The 19,850-nt window shown below is 53.4% G+C and overlaps 1 protein-coding gene across 3 annotated transcripts in view; it reads right to left on the reverse strand.

The window, feature by feature from the left end:
* Nucleotides 1–3,574: 3,574 nt before the first annotated feature.
* The window catches only part of NLGN2 (neuroligin 2), a 39,597-nt gene continuing 23,321 nt past the window's right edge, over nt 3,575–19,850 (reverse strand). For all 3 annotated transcript variants that reach the window (XM_015420331.1, XM_015420330.1, XM_015420329.1), the window contains 3 exons: nt 15,178–15,363; nt 13,205–13,994; nt 3,575–4,394 (listed from right to left, as the gene is read on the reverse strand). In XM_015420331.1, coding sequence (XP_015275817.1) covers nt 3,575–4,394; nt 13,205–13,994; nt 15,178–15,363 — 1,796 coding nt within the window. The remainder of the gene's footprint in view (nt 4,395–13,204; nt 13,995–15,177; nt 15,364–19,850) is intronic.

The raw sequence follows: 19,850 nt of genomic DNA on the forward strand, positions 1-19,850 counted from the left end.
ATGCAACAAAGGGTGGCTGGTGGGCCAGAAGACGAAGGTCCACTAAGCGGAGCGATTGTGGGACGGATAGATCAGATCTGGAGTCAGAGGCGTGGAGGGAGGGCGGCTGGAGACAGATCCTGAGCGGGGACGTTGGCTTTCTGCTGGGGGGGGGGGGGGCCGGACACATTTGTTCCAGGGAAACCCAAGAGGCCCCAGACCTTTTTTCCTTCAAACACCCCCCCCCCGCCCACATCAGTTTCAGATTTTAACCCCTCAACTTAACTCCTTTGCTCCTGGCAAGAGAAATATGCTGCCAACTGGGAAAGGGCCACGTGAGCTGCCCTCTACTGAATCCATCAAGGTCAGTCTAGCCTACTAAGACCGGCAGCGGCTCTGCAGGCTCTCAGGCGGAGGTCTTTCACATCACCTCCCGCCTGGTCCTTTCAACCGGAGATGCCGCCAGGGATTGAACCGGGGACCTTCTGCTTGCCGAGCAGGGGCTCTCCCTCTGAGCCACGGCCCAGCCCCCGGGGTTGCATCGCAGGGGCCAAGGAGTGTTTTGGCACAAAGAGCAAGGGGTTAGTGACTGACGCGGAAGAGAAGATGCCACCATTCTTGGAAGGAACGTGGCGGGGGTGGGGAGGAGGCCTGGGACGGCACTGAAGCAGCATGTCCTGGATGCAGCACGTGTGATTCTGTGGAAAGAGGACACCTGGCAGATCAAGAGCCCCTTAAAATGAGTGTTTTATTGGAGGGGGGGGCACCACCTTTAAACGTGGTTTGTGCCAGTTAAAACGCGTAGGGCAGATTTGCAAGCATCTCTGGGACCAGCAGAGGCTATGCCCACGGAAGAGAAAGGTGACGAAGTGGGGGAGACAGGAACAAGGGAATCGGCAAGAAGAAACCGCCTCCCGGGAGACGGAGAGTGGCATTGCGGTCAGTCGTTCAAATGCAAAAGGAACCTGCCCCGATCGTATTGGAAGGGACAGAGCTCCCGAGGAGCAGCGTGAGCCAGGCCTCGGCCCGTTTGGCTCGGCAGCCTCGCCTCCGACGGGCGGGGTGCTTGCTCAGCAGTGCTGAGCTCCACTGGGGCAGGGGAAGCCAGGAATCAAAGCCGCCACCGACTCGACCAGTGAGCTGCAGCCCCTAGCAACGGGCACGGCGCTGGCTCAGCTGCACGACGGGAAGAGTCTTTAAGGGTCATTCGGGAAGCCGCCTGCAGATCGAGAGGCCGGGCCCGACTGGGGTGCCTGGCAACGTCACGGCAACAGGATCACATGCCTGAGCACCAAGAGCGGGCTGCCAGGACCCTCGTCGCAAGGGATCCTGTGGCTCGCCTCTGGCATGACGCGTACCTGGCCTGGGTAGAGCAGGCTGGTGTGGGCACTGGCGCTCTAGAGTGAAACGATGCGGGGACAGATAATCAGGACGCTTCAGCGGGGGTCGGAAGGATGGCCTCGTCGGCTCTCCCGGATCTCAGGCCGGGCGAGGCCTTTCCCAGGCGGGCCGACTGACAGCCTTTTGCAAAGTGGAGGTACCAGAAGGTGGGTGTACCTCACGGGACGGCCCACCCCACCAGGCAGGGAGACGGATGGGTGGGGCAACTGGGGAGAATATTCCCCCCTCCCCCCAAAAGTGGCAGGTCATTGGAATCGCGGTTCCTCACCACACAGGGTTTCCTTCTGGACTTTGGCCCAACCGGGGAGTTGTCGGCCTGCAGCTGCCGGACATTTTTTCAGGATTCTCGGGCGCAACTCCCGCCACCCGCCTGTCCTGTCCTTTAGCTGCCAAAGTGCAGGCTGACGGGAGCCTTAAGGAGAGGGCTGAGGGCTCCCAAAGAGCGGCCCAAGCCAAACAGGGGAGCGGGAAGAAAGCGGACGGTGGAGGAAGGAGGAGCTAGAAAGCAAGGGAGAGGTACCAAGGGCAGGCCGAGGCACTGATTCCATCACCGCGCATTCGTTTTCTTGTTCAACTCCTTTTTTTTTCCTATTAAAAAAAAAAGTTTGGAACATGCAGTTCATCTTTCGCAGTAGCAGTAATTAAAAACAGAAACAAAAAAACCCAAAACAGCTTCCCCCTTCCCCAACCTTTGCAGTCTATTCACGGGGGGGAGGGGTGTTCAAAATTAAAAGGGGGAAAATCATACCCCTCCCTTTCCCCCTCCCAATAAAAGTGAATTTCCAGTTGTTACATTCAAATGTTCACCTTGTTGGAAACAAGCCGGAACAAACATGCTGCCCCACCACTCTGGGACCCCTCTGCGTTTACCTCCGGACATCCCTCCCCCTGCCCGCCCTGTTTCCTACTGCGAAGATAGCGACCGCCTCTTCGTTGGACCCTAGCCGCCACCACCCATTCCAGGGAAGGCTTTCTCTCTGTAAGACCTCCAGGCAGAGGCGTGGGCGGGGTCCATCTCCAAAGGGACAAGAGGAGCTGGCCGATGGCTCTCTTCACGTTGTGCTAGGAAGGCACTGGGGTCTCGGCCCCCTCGCCCCAGACTGAAGGGGAGCCAGGAAGGGCGGCCGACCTCTCTTCTCAGTCGCTGGCCAATGTGGTGGGGAGCCTACGTGGCCCGGACGGACTGCCTGCCCTCTCTCTCTCTCCTGGCCTCTGTCCCGATGACAAACGTTGGCTTCGTCCGTTGGCGTGGACTCACATGGGGACAAAAGGAAAGAACAGAAGAGGAGGAGAGCTCTGCCTTTCTCTGAAGACAGCTGAAGAAAAGAGGAACCGCTGGCTGGTCTTCGGGGCAATCCTGGGCTGCGAACGCCGAGCAGAGCGAACACGGGCATCTCCACCACCACCGGCACCACCACCAGAGATGCCTCTCTCTTGCTCTGGCCTTCAGGTGCCCCGTTAAAGGTGGGCTTCTCCAACATCTGCCAGCCCCTCTTTTGCAAGAGTGGCACGCGGACCGGCTTTGGCCAGGGCATCGGCTTCCCCGTCGACCACGCGGGGAGGAGCAAAGCGACGCTGCATCCGTTCATCTTCCCTCTGGCTTTCTCCAGTGCCCTTGAACCCGTACCGTGGTCCGGAAGGGCGTGGATGCTTTCGCCATTCAACCGAGATGGAGGAGAGACGGCGGGGCTTCCTCTCCGGCGCCCCGAGCACCGAAGCCACATCTGGAGCACTGCTGGCATTCCCATCCCCTGTCCGGCTGGAGCGGGAGGTAACCTCTCACCCCGCCCCCTAGGATGGGGGCGCTGCTGCTGCTGCTTCCGGTGCCGCACCCGAAGGGACCCCAGCCCCTAGGACGTCGGGCCAGCTCTCTGGAAGAAGGGCCTCTCTTTCCTTGCCACCCTCCTCTCCCGTGCCAGTGCCTGGCTAGGCCACCCTAGGCCACACCACAGAAGACGACGGAGGCTCCAACATCAAACCAAGCTGGGTGAAGAAGAGGCGGCCCAGCCCGTCTGTGCCGCGGTGGGGGAGGGCGGGGGAGGGAGGGAGGGGAGTCTCCATCTATCCTTCTGTTGCCACAATGTTCTATAAAAGACCCATCCACAGGGTGGGAAGGACGCCTCCCTCCTCTCTGAGCAGGGCGGACCGGGACCACCGTCGCCAGGCGGCTGAGGGCACGAGGGGGGGAGGGCAACTATACACGGGTGGTGGAGTGAGGGTGGGGGAGGGTGTTGTTGTGTCCGGTGGGGAAGGTGTTGAAGGGGTGCAGGGCCTGCATCCCCGTGATGGTGCTGGGGATCATGGTGATGGTGTTGGGGGTCATCAGGGGGACATCGTCCGGCGCCCGGCGCAGGGCCAGCGTGTAGTCGGGAGGGCAGGCGGGGCGTAGGATTTCGTGGGGCCGGAGCGGCTCCAGGTCGTGGGCATCGTGTTCCGAGTGCTTGATCTGCAGGGACATGATCTCCTCCTCCTGGCCGCCATGGACGAGGTCGTTGGCCGCGTTCCGCTGGGGGCTGAGGCGCCGCCCGGTCCTCAGCTCGTGCCGCTTGTCCCGCTTGTAGTAGAGGGCGGCAAAGGCCAGGATGTTGAGGAAGAGCAGGGAGGCCCCGACCGCCACGGTGACGCTGAGCTCGGTGGAGTAGTCCCGCGAGTCCCCCGGGAAGGGGACGTAGTGCTGAGACCGGCCCACGTCGTCTTCGTCAGGAGGAAGTGTCGGGACGGGACGGCGGGTGGTGCTGGGCCCCACACGCGTGCTGGGCCACCGGGTGCCGTAAGGCGGGATGCGGGTGGTCGTCGACGTGTGGGGGGGCTCGTGGAGGTTGTGGAGGTGGGGCACCAGCTCCAGCCAGAAAGCCACCTTGTTGGCCCGGTAGTTGTCCCTCACCCGGGGCTTGAGGCCGATGTGGAGGTACTGCTTGTCCTTCGTGTTGAACTTGGTCCACACTACTTCCTCAAAGCGGTTGGGCTTCGTGTGGATGAACTTGGTGTCCTGGGGCACGGGCTGGTTCGGATCCCTGCAGGAGGGAGGCAGAAACGAGAGAAGACAACGTCTCAGCCAAGGCCCGGTTGGAACCTGGCTAAGTCTCAGGCAAGACCCGAGGACTGTCCACTGAAGTGGGCAGACCGGGGCACTGCCTCTAGCAACCCTTCCCACTTTGCAGTAGAAAAGAGCAAGAGTCCAGTAAGCACCTTCAAGACTAACAAAATCAGTGGCAGGGTAGGTATCTCAAGAAGAGGGTCTAATTAAATTAAAATGTCAATTTTTAATTTAATGAATAAAGCAGGGGAGGGAGAGGGCGTGCGAGGGAAGGGAGAATAGTAGCTACTTACCCACTGCACCTGCGTTGCTAGCGTGATCATTAGACCCGTGAAACAGCCACTAGCAATGGAGGCACAGTGGGGAAGTTGGCACTATGTATGTATTTATTTTATTTTATTTTAATCCCGCCCTCCCAGTCAACACCAGCTCGAGGCGGCTTACAACTGGTGGAATTCTACGATACATATAAATATAACAACAATGACTATAAATAAATGTTAAAATACCATATTAAAACCACGAATGATAATAATAAAGTGCTAGCCATTGTGACGTCAGCTCCATACAATTTCAGATGTCATAAGAAAGTGCTTCAGATGTCATAGGGGAATTGGCTCGGGCGGTACTTAAGGGTCCAGCAGGTCTGGCTCTTCGACCGTACGGTGTCAACGGCCATCGCTGATAGCAGTGGTGGTCGTTGTGGTGGCTCCAAAGGGCTGGTGGAAGAGCTCCATTTTAAAGGCCCTGCGGAACTGTAAAAGGTCCCGCAGGGCCCCGGTCTTTGGGAGCTCATTCCACCAGAGTGGAGCCGCCACCGAAAAAGCCCTGGCCCTGGTTGTTGCCAGTCTGGCCTCCTTAATACTGGGGAGAGCCAGCCGATTCTGGGTCCCTGATCGCAGTGCTCTCTGGGGTACATGTGGGGAAAGGCCATACTCTCCCTCCCCCCCTACTGCCTCTCCCTCCCCTGTTCTGCACCAGGCTGGCCCCACAAAGACAGGGAGGAAGGCAGCATGCCACGGAAGGAAGGACGAAAGGGCCCGTGTGGTGGCGGCCCAAGGCGGGGCAGCTTAACAAGCCCCGCAAGGCCAGGTACTTCTCGGGGGGGGGCGGAGGCAGCAGTGGGGAGGGGGCATTAGGGTATGTGCTAGGGGGCACTGCCCCCAACGCCCCACCTCTGGCCACAGTCCTGACTTTTCTGCTGCTACAGACAGATTAACACAGCAACCCATCTTGATCTCCTTCCTACTTTGGTCCCCCCACCACCGGGCCACCGAGGACTGCCTGCGACAGAGCACTTAAAGAGGACACGGCCCTGCCTGAAGATGTGTGACGTCCACGTTCTTCCGCCACTCTCCAGCATGCATTTTTGAGTGACAGGTGAGGGGGAAGCATTGGAAAAAGTGCAGAAAAGGGCAACTAGGATGATAAAAGGGTTGGAACACTTTCCCTATGAGGAAAGGTTAAGGCGCTTGGGGCTCTTTAGCTTGGAGAAACGATGGCTGAGGGGTGACATGATCAAGGTTTATAAGATTATGCATGGGATAGAGCAGGTCGAGAAAAAAGTACTTTTCTCCCTTTCTCACAACACAAGAACTTGTGGGCACTCCATGAAATTGCTGAGCAGGCAAGTTAGAACGGATAAAAGGAAGTCCTTCTTCACCCAAAGAGTGATTAACACATCGAATTCACTGCCACAGGAGGTGGTGGCGGCTACAAGTATGGACGACTTCAAGAGGGAATTAGATAAGCATATGGAGCAGAGGTCCATCAGTGGATATTAGCCACAAGGTATAGATAGGAACTCTCAGTCTGGGGCAAGTGATGCTCTGTTTCTTGGTGCTTGGGGGGCGGGCAACAGTGGGAGGGCTTCTAGTGTCCTGGCCCCACTGATGGACCTCCTGATGGCACCTGGTATTTTTTGGCCACCACTGTGTGACACAGAGTGTTGGACTGGATAGGCTATTGGCCTGATCCAACATTGGCTTCTCTTATGTTCTTATGAAAACCCACTACTGGAAACAGCTCCGAGAGTCACCAGATTTTCCGCATGCCGGGGGCTTCTGCCGGTTTAACGACAATTCTCTCTCCCTGTGAAAGGTGCGGGAAGAGGGGTTTCTCTCCTGGAGAATTGTCAGGAGTCTCTCCAAATGACAACTCTCAGGACTCTTTGGGAGAGGGGCCAGATTTAAAGTGGTATAAGAATGGATAGAAGTTGGCCGTCCAGGCTGATCCTGGGTGTTTTGTTGCTCCAAGCAACACGTTCCCACTCCTGCTTCCCACGCCAGCAGTGGCTAGGTCTGAGTCACACCCTCGTGGGCTCCTCCCTCTTCTTAAGGCTCAGCCAATGGCTTGCATGGCTGCAGGGTGTGATGCCCGTTGCCTCCAGACCAGACACTGGCCAGGAACATGTCAGGGCCCACCTCCTGGTGCCACCCAAGCAGTCGCCGTGGCACCTTGGCCAGAACACCAACCACATTTGCTGTGTCAACATGGTCTACTAAGGTAGCCCACTGCAGAGTCATAAGAACACAAGAACACAGCCAATGTTGGATCAGGCCAGTGGCCCATCCCGTCCAACACTCTGTGTCATGCAGTGGCCAAAAATACCAGGTGCCATCAGGAGGCCATCAGGAGGTCCACCAGTGGGGCCAGCACACCAGAAGCCCTCCCACTCTTGCCCCCCCCAAGCACCAAGAATACAGAGCATCCCTTGCCCCAGACCCAGAGTTCCTACCTCTACCTTGTGGCTAAGAGCCACTGATGGACCTCTGCTCCATATGCTTATATCTAATGCCCTCTTGAAGCTGTCCCTGCTTGTAGCCGCCACCCCCTCCTGTGGCAAGTCCCTCCAGCTCTGAGGAAGCCCTTCCAAATGTTTAACTAAAGCCACTCCTTAGTAGACCTGGACTTAGTAGACCCAGGTTAGCCTGATCTCACCAGATCTCATAAGCTAAGCAGGGTCGGCCCTGGTCAGTACGTGGATGGGAAGGAAGTCCGGGGTCGCCATGCAGAGGCAGGCCATGGCAAACACCCTCTGAATGTCTCTTGCCACAAAAATCCCACAAGGGGTGGCCAGAAGTCGGCTGCAACTCGACAGGACCAAACCACTTCTGAATGTCTCTTGCCACAAGAATCCCACAAGGGGTCGCCAGAAGTCGGCTGCAACTCGACAGGACTGTCCACCACCAGCAGGCCAGCCACGGATACCTTGCTCCTCTCAGGGATCCTTTGTCATCTTTGAAAACTGCTGGCCTTAGAGATCAGGAGGAACTTCCCAACTGTCAGAGTGGTTGAGCAGTGGAACAGGCTGCCTCGGGAGGGGGTGGGTGCTCCTTCGCTGGACGCTTTCAAGCGGAGGCTGGACAACCATCTTTCGGGTATGTCGCAGGGCTCTCTTTCGGCTGTGCTCCTGCAGAGTGCAGGGGGTTGGACTAGATGACCTGCAAGGTCCCTCCCAACATTCCATGATTCTATGAAAGGAACCGGGGGGGGGGGGGCTTTCTCCCACTTCAGACCAATCTTCTCATTTTGATTCTGGTTTTCAGCATTCTCCGTTACGGATGCCACTGGATTTAGGGATTCTTAGGGGTCGGTGGCGGGGGAACAACCCGAAATGTAAAATAGTGGAATTTAGCCAGCCACTTAGAACGCCGCCTCTAAATTCCCCGAGTACTAAGATTTGCTAGAGTCAGAGGTTGAAAGCAAAATGTGCTAATGGGCAGAATTCACCGAGTCCAGAATTTAAGTACTGAAATACTGCCAAATTGCACGAGCGTGTCTGAATTTTGCTTCAGTGTCCATGAATCTTCTTGCCTGCAAGGGAAGCATTTGCAGAAGATCCGGGCAGCTCTTCATCGAGATCTGGGCAGCTGTTCGTCGACTGCAGAAACGAATTGGGGGGGGGAGAAGGTTTGGGCCCACTCATCGGAGGCCCCCTTTGCGATGAGGCTGGCAAAGCACCTGGAACGCAGGCAGGTGGGAGGCGAAGTGGCACCGATCCTCATTCCCCCTCCACCATTCCTTTCTGTACAGTGAATGCCTTACACAGGTCTTGGTCTACACCAGGAGAGGCCAAACTGAGCTCTTTCACACATATTGTATGGCTCCCAGCAGGGCGGCTGGGGAAGCGAAGGGGAGGCAGGCCTCCCACATCGGTCTTCCCTTCCCCAGCTAGTGTTCCCCTCCCTGGGTAGGCGTGAGATGGGGGAGGAGCAGAGAAAGAAAGCAACCTTGTGGCTCTTATTACGTTAAGCAAGTTTGGCCCCTCCTGGTCTACACAGGAGTTGCCTTTTTCTCCGCTCCTTCACAACCAGCCGCTACCTCTTAAAGGCACTCGGGTGTAACGGACCAGGAGCAGTGGGGACCTGCCTTTTAACCCACTGGGCCGCTCGCTACCTTGGAGGCCCTTACCTAGTTAACACTTGGGATCCTGAGCCAATGATCCCTCTAAGCTGTGGAGCCTTGTGAGCAGAAATTCTACTTTGTGAGCTACTGACACTCAAGTTGTGAGTGAGCAATTTGACTCCAGCATACGTTTGCTCTGGAGCTCTCCCTCCTGAGCTAAGACAAAAATGTGTGAGCCGGAGGCTAGAAAACTGGGAGCTAGCTCACAACAACTCAGCTTAGAGGGAACACTGAATTCCTGACCCTCCAGCGTCTGGCGCTGTGCCCGCCCTCAGCCCAGCCACTCCCATATCCTTCTGCCATCTCCTCCTCCTGTCTCCTCCTTCCCGTCAAATGGCACAATTGTCCTACTTTCGCATTCTCCATGCGTCCGCTCAGCCCCCAAACTCTTGTTCACTCTCATGCATCCGTCCTGCCTCCACAGACCTCCTACCATCTTTAAAAACTTCACGGAAACTTCCATGAAGACCGTTTCCAAGGGGAGCTAGACTGGAGTCCAGTAGCTCCTTAGAGGCCAACCAGACCTTGGGGGTTTGAGCTTCTGAGAGTCAGCAGCTTGGAGAAACAACGGCTGAGGGGTGACATGATCGAGGTTTATAAGATTATGCATGGGGTAGAGAAAGAGGTACTTTTCTCCCTTTCTCACAATACAAGAACTCAGTGGGCACTCCATGAAATTGCTGAGCGGTCAGGTTAGAACAGATAAAAGGAAGTCCTTCTTCACCCAAAGAGTGATGAACACTTGGAATTCACTGCCACAGGAAGTGGTGGCGGCTACAAGCACGGACCGCTTCCGGAGGGGATTAGATAAGCATACGGAGGAGAGGTCCATCAGTGGCTCTTAGCCACAAGGTATAGATAGGGACTCTGGGTCTGGGGCAAGTGATGCTCTGTATTCTTGGTGCTTGGGGCGGGGGGCAGCAGTGGGAGGGCTTCTGGTGTCCTGGCCCCACTGCTGGACCTCCTGATGGCACCTGGTATTTTTGGCCACTGCATGACACAGAGTGTTGGACGGGATGGGCCACTGGCCTGATACGACATGGGCTTCTCTTATGTTCTTATGTATACCCCCAAAATCTTATTGGTCTCTAAGGTGCTTGCGGAACTGCAGTCTAACTGTTCCAAACACTTCCATGGTTGGTCTCGTTTCTCCTTCCGCCCCTTTACTATACTCCTCCTTCTCCTATTATTATCATCAGCCAGTCTGGTGTAGTGGTTAGGAGCGCGGACTCTAATCTGGGAGAACTGGGCTTGATTCCCCACTCCTCCACATGCAGCCAACTGGGTGACCTTGGGTCAGTCACAAGTTCCCTCAGGGCTCTTCTCTCAAGGGCAGTCCTCAAAAGAGCTCTCTCAGGGGAAGGGGAAGGAGACGGTAAGCCACTCTGAGACTCCTTCGGGTAGTGAAGGGCAGGGTATAAATCCAATATCCTCTTCTCTTCTTCTATTAAATAACGTATCTGTCTCCACTTGCACCTGGCTGGACAACCTTGGACAAGCCGTAGTTCTGATAAGAGCTGTTCTTGGAAAAGAACAGTTTCTGTCAAGAGCTCTCTCAGCCCCACCTACCTCACAGGGGGTGTCTGTTGTGAGGAGGGGAAGGGAAAGGAGTTTGTCAGCCGCTCTGAGACACCTTTAGGTAGTGAAGGGCGGGGTATAAATCCAATCTCTTCTCTTCTTCTTCTTCTTGGTGAATGCTTAATCATTCTCTCCAATTTTGCTCCCACGAGGTGCCATGGATATGGCCAGGAATATAGGGGAGCTGCGCAAAAGATCACGGAGAACGCTTCTCCAGGCCAGAATCAGGAATGGCGCAAGCTGCCAGCTAAAAATCCACACAGGGACCCAGTACAGAATAGCCTCAGACCAGGACAAGGAACAAAGGAATACCAGAACAATGTGTCCTCTAGTAGATTAAGGTAAAGGTAAAGGTTCCCTTGCTCGAAAGCCAGTCGAATCCGACTCTAGGGTTGCGGTGCTCATCTCCGTTTCAAAGCCGAAGAGCCAGCGCTGTCCGAAGACGTTTCCGTGGTCATGTGGCCAGCATGACTAAACACCAAGGCGCACGGAACGCTGTTACCTTCCCACCGAAGTGGTACCTATTTATCTACTTGCAATTTCTTGCTTTCGAACTGCTAGGTTGGCAGGAGCTGGAACTAGAGACAGGAGCTCACCCTGTCTTGCGGCACCTGGGTCTTGAACCGCTGAACTACTGACCTTCCACAGCCTGCAGTTCAGCGTGAACAAAGGAATACCAGACGCAGCTCCATTCTAGTAGATTAGAAACATTCTAATCCATATCAACAAGTGTAATATGTCAGGGCCCAGGTGTGAGAAGCAACTGAGAAAGACAAGAATGTCTAACTAAATAGAGAAGAGAAGATCAAAGATGGGCCATATTACTTGAGGGCCAACAGATAACAGGATGTCTTAGAAACCTGTAATCGTTATTTTTTAAATATTCTTTGTTAGGCCTGAAAGTAGTGAGAATTAACTGACATTGCTTTTGTATATTTTATGACGATTCTTAAGTATAGATAAATTTTTGGCGTTTGAAGTTATAAGATAATTAGCGAAGAATGTGAGCCTTCTCAAGGTGAGACAGCTCGCGATTGTCGGAAGGAGGTTTGGGAAACCGATAAATACGGGAAGCCGGTCTTCTTTGAAGATGCGCCATGCCTTGTGAAACCTGCTTACTTCGGGTAGGAAATAATTAGTGGGCTCATATAATTGCTGTCCTTTGAAAGCTAACTAGGCACCCAGGGCTTCTTAAGAGCACACCAATATCTGGAAAAGGCCTGACCAGAGTTATCCGGGACTGAAGACATTTTCGTTCCTCAATCCAGCCCCTCACATTTATTATATCTTTATCCTGCCTCTCCCCCACCAAGAGCCCACCCCCCCGTTTTAGCTTCACAATACCCTACAAAATTTTGCCTGGCTGCAAGTGATTGGCCCAAGATTACCCACAGAGGTAAAGGTAAACGTTTCCCTTGCTCGAAAGCCAGTCGAATCCGGCTCTAGGGATACGGTGCTCATCTCCCTTTCCAAGCCGAAGAGCCAGCGCTGTCCGAAGACGTTTCCGTGGTCATGTGGCCGGCATGACTAGACGCCGAAGCGCCCAGAATGCTGTTACCTTCCCACCGAAGCGGTACCTATTTATCTACTTGCAATTTCTTGCTTTTGAACTGCTAGGTTGGCAGGAGCTGGGGCCAGAGACGGGAGCCTCACTCCGTCATGCGGCACCCGGGTCTTGAACTGCTGAACTACCAACCTTTCCGGTCAGCAGTTCAGCATCTTAACCACTTGAGCCACTGCAGCCACAGAGAACATAAGAACATAAGAACGTAAGAGAAGCCAATGTTGGATCAGGCCAGTGGCCTGTCCAGTCCAACACTGTGTCACACAGGGGCCAAAAATACCAGGGGCCATCAGGAGGTCCAGCAGTGGGGCCAGGTGACAGTAGAGGCCCTCCCACTGTTGCCCCCCCCCACCAAGCACCAAGAATACAGAGCATCACTTGCCCCAGACTGAGAGTTCCTATCTATACCTTGTGGCTAAGAGCCACTGATGGATCTCTGCTCCATATGCTTATCTTATGGCTAAATGAGGCTTATGGCTAAATGAGGAATTTGGATCTGGGGTCTGCCCACTGCCAATCGGACACTCTGATCGCTTCTCTTGGGCACTGCCTTTGTAGACCTTAACAGCCTTCACACATGAAGCTGCCTTCTGCTGAATCAGACCCCCCCCCCCTCAGTCCATCAAAGTCAGCATCGCCTACTCAGGCAGGCAGTGACTCTCCACAGTCTCAGGCAGAGGTCTTTTCCCATCACCTACTGGCCAGTCTTTTAACTGGAGATGCCGGGGATTGAACCGGGGACCTTCTGCATGCCAAGTAGAGGCTCTGCCACTGAGCCACAGCCCCTCTTTACAGCTCTCCAGGGTCTCAGGCGGAGGTCTTTCCCATCACCTCCTGCCTGGTCCTTTTAAACTGGAGATGCTGGGGACTGAACCTGGGACCTTCTGTATTCCAAGCATAGGTTCTGCCACTGAGCCACGGCCCCTCTTTACAGCTCTCCAGAGTCTCAGGCGGAGGTCTTCCACATCACCTCCTGCATGGTCCTTTTAACTGGAGATGCCGGGGACTGAACCTGGGACCTTCTGCATCACAGTCTCAGGGAGAGGTCTTTTCCCATCACCTAATGGCCAGTCCTTTAACTGGAGATGCCAGGGATTGAACCGGGGACCTTCTGCATGCCCAGACAATGCTTGACTACTAGGCCACGGCCCCTCCCCCCCTTCCTTCATTGCCTCCCCCCACCCCATCCTTTCCCTCCCCTCCTGTATTATTCTTCCACCCTCTCTCCGACATCTCACCCGGTCTTGGCAAAATTGGTCCAGTAGGTCATGACCACGGCGCTCAGCATGACGTCGTTCTTGGAAAAATTGCAAGGGAAGAGATCCGTGGCGCCGATCATGGGCACCCCGAAGACGTAGGGGATCTCATCCCCGTGGGCAGCATCAGCCCACTCGGGCCGAGTGTCAGTCTGGCAGTGGTGGTAGAAGGTGTAGAAGTAGACGGGCGACTGGTACTCAGCGTGAAGTTTGGCGGTGGCCACGGCAGGCGCGACCCACTGGTGGTCGGTGAAAAGCGCCAGGAGGGTCTTGCGGCGCATCTCGCCGTTGTCCCGGTCGGCCCAGTCCGTGTACATGAACTTGATGGTCTCCCGCAAGATGTCCTTGCCTTCCGGGTAGCCGTAGAGGTTGTCGACAAAGTTGGAGATGGTGAAGTCAAAGTAGCTGGCGGAGATGCCGTCTTCGTTCTCCATGGAGTCCTCCACAAACTTCAGGCCCTCTCCCTGGTTGACACCGATGAGGATGTCGTAGTTGAGGAACTCCCCCTGCTGCATCAGGATCTCTGGGTCATCCGGAACCACGTCCCCGTCCACCACGGGGCCAAAGGCAATGTGATAGCGTGCCGGCTGGATGTCCTGGTCGACCAGCTCTCGGTAGGGCTTGCGCCGAAGGCACTCCACCGTGTCCCCCGTGTCCATGTGATCGCAGCCAACCTTGGAGGCCAGCATGCGGGTGTATTTGAGAGGCTGGTAATTCACCGACCAGCTGGAAATGGCTGTGCCACTCTGGGCAATGGCCTTCTGGAAGAGACCTGCGGAGGGGGGAAGAAAAAGGGCTGTCAGTGATCACGGATGCAGGGAGGATTGTGGATGGGTAACAAAAGAGGCAGGGCGTAAGGGTGGGGGGGAAGGAAGCGAAATCTGCTCCCCACTCAACGGGAGGGAATATGCTACGTGTGCATCCAGTGCCATCAAGCGACAAGCGACTTATATGGTGGCCAGCAGTGTTCCCTCTAAGCTGAGTTAGTGTGAGCTAGCTCACAGTTTTTTAGCCTCCAGCTCACATATTTTTGTCTGAGCTCAGGAAGGATGTGGCTCCAGAGCAAACTGGTTTAGCCAGTAGCCAAATCGCTCGCTCACAAGTTTATTGCCAGTGGCTCACGAAGTAGAATTTTTGCTCACAAGACTCCACAGCTTAGAGGGAGCATTGGTGGCCAGTGTTCCCTCTAAGCTGAGTTAGTGTGAGCCAGCTCACAGTTTTTTAGCCTCCGGCTCACACGTTTTTGTCCCGGCTCAGGAAGGGATGGCTCCAGAGCAAACTAATTGATGCAGTATCCAAATGGCTCGCTCACAACTTTAACGCCGGTAGCTCACAACGTAGAATTTTTGCTCACAGGACTCCACCGCTCTGAGAGCATGGATGGTGACCCCTCAAGGAGTTCTCAAAACAAGAAATGTTCAGAGGTGGCTTGCCATTTCCTCCCTCTGCTGAGCAACCGTGGACTTCCTGGGTGGTCTCCCATCCAAGTACCAACCAGGGCTGACCCTGCTCAGCTTCTGAGATCTGATGAGATCGGGTTAACCTGGGCCATCCAGGTCAGCCGAAAGACATGCAGAGGAGCTTTGCCACTGCCTCTGCATAGCAACCCTGGACTTCCCGGGTGGTCTCCCATCCAAGTACTAAACAAGGCCAACCCTGCTTAGCTTCCAAGATCTGATGAGATCAGGCTAGCCTGGGCCATGCAGGTCAGGGAGTGGTACAGTCCATTCTATACGGTATAGCCCGCTCCTTTTTTTCTCAAAGGAAAGGGGACAAAGCGTGGAAGAGGAGTGTAGCTGGAAGCCCAAGTAGACAGACGAGAAAGGAAGTGTTTTAATGCAAGATGATAACGCGGAAAAACATCACCGTGACTTGGAAAGGCGGAAGAAGAGATGCACTGACGGGGCCCTTGAGAGGGCGGCCGTTCCAGCCCAGGAAGTCACAAAAACATTTACCTTCCGAGTGGTGGGACAGGATGAGAAGGTTGACGCAGGAAGCCCCCGCTCCCGAGCCAAAGATGGTGATCCGCTCGGGGTCGCCCCCAAAGTGGCCAATGTTCTCATTCAGCCACCGCAGGGCCTGGATCTGGTCCAGAAGGCCGTAGTTCCCCTTGCCTGATTGGTCCCCTGTGCTCATGAAGCCTGTGGAGGAAAAGCAGAGAGAACCACCGTGTGAGGAGGCGAGGCAGAAACCGCGTTTCAACTGGGAAGGAAAGGCGTTGCTTTGATAAAGCCCTACGTGCAGGGCTATTTTTGGGCAGGAACGCACAGGAACGGAGTTTCAGCTGGCTCCCGAGTTGGCCACGCCCAGCAGGAACTCATTAACATAATAGGCCTCACCCAACAGCAGAAACTCATTAGGACTGGCTACATTAGGGGTGTGTGGCCTAACATGCAAAAGAATTCCTGCTACAAAAAAACCCCTGGGTTTTGACAACAAACAAGGTAAACAGAATAACAAGCAAAAGGTGGGTGTGGCTGGATGACCACACTTCTGGTAACATGGGGGTGCGGCCTAATGTGCTAATGAGCTGTGCTGTCAGGGGTGTGGCCTAATATACTAATGAGTTTCTGCTGTTGGGTGTGGCATATTATGCTAATGAGTTCCTGCTGGGCTTTTTCTACAAAGAGAGCCCTGCCTACGTGGCTTGGGACCTGGGTATCTGAAGGACTGCCTCCCCCCATAGATTCATAGAATGTTAAGAGTTGGAAGGGACCTTGCAGGTCATCTAGTCCAACCCCCTGCACTCTGCAGGAGCACAGCCCGTCTGTTCCTGCCTTGGGAATGAAGATCACAGGGAGAGAGAGAGGCCATCTTGACTGTTCCATCGAACAAAGAAGCTTGTCTGGTGGGTAGATGACGGAGGGCCTTTTCAGTGGCAGCCCCACAGCTATGGAACGACCTCCCCAGGGAGGTGCCTCTGGTCCCTCCACTCTTGGTCTTTAGGAGGCGGCTGAAGACAGTTTTATTCATGACGACACTTGAATATTTTTTCTGCTTGCTGGCAGTTTTAAATTATTGATTTCAACGCATAGTTTTTATGTATCTGGTGTATTTTATTGTCATTTATCCCGTAAGCTGCCTCGAGTTCCTGTAAGGTAGAAAAGCAGCTGATAAATATTTTATTTATTTAAAACTCCAAAATGTTTGCAGACAGAGAAGACGATACCGAATTCTCCTCTCATAAGCAGCTGGTTCCTAATCGGCAGCCGTTCCCTGCCCTGCCGCCTTTCAAGAAATATGCAGTCCCCAACCTCAGCAAATACTTCTACAGTCAGATAGATTGCGGGACACCGATGGAACCACTAAGTGGACAGATCCTGGGCAAACCTCATCAGAGCCTGTCATAGAGGAAGTGACACAAAGAGACCAAAAGAATCTGGGACTTTTCAGTTTAGAAAAGAGACAATTAAGCTTTTGATAGATGCTTTTGAATTATGGTGCTGGAGAAGACACTTGAGAGTCCCTTGGACTGCAAGGAGATCGAATCAGTCAGTCCTAAAAGAGATGAACCCTGACTGTTCCCTGGAAGGCCAGATAATGAAACTGAAGCTCAAATACTTTGGCCACCAAATGAGAAGGGAGCATTCACTGGAGAAGACCCTGATGCTGGGAAAGATTGAAGGTCAAAGAAGACGGGGACGGCAAAGGATGAGATGGTTAGACAGTGTTATCGAGGCAACGAACATGAAATTAAGCAGACTCCGGAGCACGACGGAAGACAGGAGGGCCTGGCGCGATGTGGTTCATGGGGTCGGAAAGTGGTTTATCAAATTATGCATGGGGTGGAGAGAGAGTTGACAGAGAGAAATTTTTCTCCCTCTCCTAAAATGCTAGAACTGGAGGGCATTCAATGAAGCTGATGGGCAGTAGGTTCAGCACAAACGAAATACTTCTTTATACAGAGAATGATTGAAATGTGGAATTCGCTGCCAGAGGGCGTAGTGATGGCCACAGGAGTAGACAGTTTTAAAAGTGGATTAGACAGATTCATGGAGAATAAGTCTATCAATGGCTACTAGCAGTGTTCCCTCTAAGAAGAGTTAGTGTGAGCTAGCTCACCGTTTTTTAGCCTTTGGCTCACACATTTTTGTCTTAGCTCAAGAAGGATGGCTCCAGAGCAAACTAATTTATGCAGTAGCCAAATCGCTTGCTCAGAACTTTAATGCCGGCAGCTCACCAAGTAGAATTTTTGCTCACAAGACTCCACAGAGCATCGGCTACTAGCCATGGTGGCTGAGGGGAACCTCCACATTCAGAGATACTAAATCTACGGATCCCAGAGCCAGGAAGCAACATCAGAAGGCCTCAGCCTCTCTGCCCTGTTGTTGGCCCTCCAGAAGAACTGGTTGGCTACTGTGTGAGATGGGATGTTGGACTAGATGGACCGCTGGTCTGATCCAGCAAGGCTCTTCTGATGTTCCTAAAACTGGCACAGAAACCAGGAGTCCAGCTCTGTGTCGTCTCTCCCCTCCCCCTAGTTTGGTCACACTTGTACCCAACTCTCATCTCAGATGATCCAGGAGTTTTGCTCAACAGCCTTCCACCCTCCAACAGGCATACAGCCCGATGTGATGATGTCAAGGCAGAAGACTTCTTTGGGGGCCATTTCTCTCAAACAAAAGAAGCCTGGAAAAGCCATCCATCGGAAGAAGTTTCTTTTGCCTTTGCTAAATACTGCACTGATGCTGGGCCAATCTCCTTTAAAATTAATCATCGCTCTGTCCCGGGGCCCTTTTGCAGGAGATAACGAGGCCTTGCTGTTAATTATTGAAAGCTTTGCAATGAAATATTAATTTCGGCAGAGCCTGGGTAAATTTCACACCCATAGGGGGAACAAGGAAGGGTGGGGGGCTTGAACCATAGCCTGATGCAGACTCAGCAGACAAATCCATGGAGTCCTGGCTCCCGGTCTAGGCCAGGAGACCCCCAGCGTCCAAGCAGAGAGCCAGTTTCCACACCATGCAATGCGTGTGCAATTGTTCCCCTGCAAAGACATTCACTTGGGCATAACGTCCTCAAGTTGCCCCTACTCTTTTTCTCACGTATGTGAAGTTTCCTGTTGGGTGACCCCCTCCTCCGTGCAGGAGCAAACAGGCTTAACTACATATAATTTTTCACGAATATGAATGAGGCCAGATTTGCTGTCACAAGAGCGCTTATACAAAGCTAGCAAAACATCTCTACAAAAGGAGCGAGAATTCTGTGCTCAGGTTTTCCAGCACTGTGAGATTTATTTGGTTTTTTTGTGTGTGTGTGTGTGTGTGTATGCCTGGAAATCATGGTCGACTTCTGGCGACCCCCTAGTGGGGCTTTGACTTTTCGGAGAAGTGGCTTACTATTTCCTGGTTCTGTGTCCCGGCACTGGTATTCCTTGGAGGTCTCCCAAGTACTTGCCAGGGTCGGCCCTGCTTAGCTTCTGAGATCTGACGGGATCGAGCTTGCCTGGCCTATCCAGATCAGGGCACTTGAGATTTTTTAAATTCTGCTTTCAGAATATGCAGGATAAACCAACACACAAGATGTGGCAGAGTAAGACCAGAGTTTTTTTGTTGCTGCCAGGAATTCTTATCATCCCAAAGTCCATTTGTGTCTCTGTCATCATACCATCAGAAGTTGCAAATCACAGGGCCGTGTCCCTTAAACGTATGCTTTGGGCATGTCCAGTCATTTGGTTTTTCTGGGAAGAAGTTATATCAATTTGATGTTGGAATGTCCACTGATCTTTGAGGATGCTTCAGTACTTTCAACCTATCTGCCCATCTCTTGAGAGGCTAACCAACAGTCAACGAAAATGGACCCTACTAAAGTGAAAAGATTTGTACTACAGCACTGGAGAGATAAATTCTCCCCCCCCCCCCGGTAAATGAACGGATTGAAGACCTTACAGCTTGATCAGTATTTGAACGGACAGCATACAGACGACAATTGCACGTGGACTTATTTGTACATATTTGGAAACATTTTATAGGAACTTGTATGTAGACCTGCCACCCCTGTTGTTATGTTTTTGTTTCTACTTTTTATAGACTGTTTTTTTCTTTTCTTTATTCGTTGCTGGATTTTCTTTCCCGTTCTCTTTTCCTGTTGTTTTTTAAATGAATAAATAAACAAAGGTTTTAACCTTTAAAGCCCTATATGGTCGGGGACCTATCTACCTGAGGGACCACCTTTCCCCACATGAGCGCCAGAGAGCATTATGATCTGGATCCCAAAATCACCTGGCCCTTCCGGGCCCGAAAGAGGCTAGGTTGGCTACGAGGGCCAGGGCCTTCTCGGTGACGGCTCCACTCTGGCAGAATGAGCTCCCGGATGACATCAGAGCCCTGCGGGACCTTTTGCAGTTCCACAGGGCCTGTAAAACAGAGCTCTTCCGCCAGGCTTCTGCCAGGCCCTGGCCCTAACATCAATACCACCACCAACCTGGCCTTAACATCAAATACCACCATCAGCCGGATGACTATCAGCCTGGCAGAAGCCATCTTGTATTATAGCTATGTGTGCGTACCTACGGTTTTATATTGCAATCTTAATTTATGCTGGGGAGGGCGGGATATAAATATAATACATTAATTAATTAATTACAATTATATAAATAAAATTAAGCGGAACCCCCGCCCCCACCAAA

Source organism: Gekko japonicus, unplaced genomic scaffold (genome assembly GCF_001447785.1).
Source record: "Gekko japonicus isolate JY-2015 unplaced genomic scaffold, Gekko_japonicus_V1.1 scaffold336, whole genome shotgun sequence".
Lineage (NCBI taxonomy): Eukaryota > Metazoa > Chordata > Lepidosauria > Squamata > Gekkonidae > Gekko > Gekko japonicus.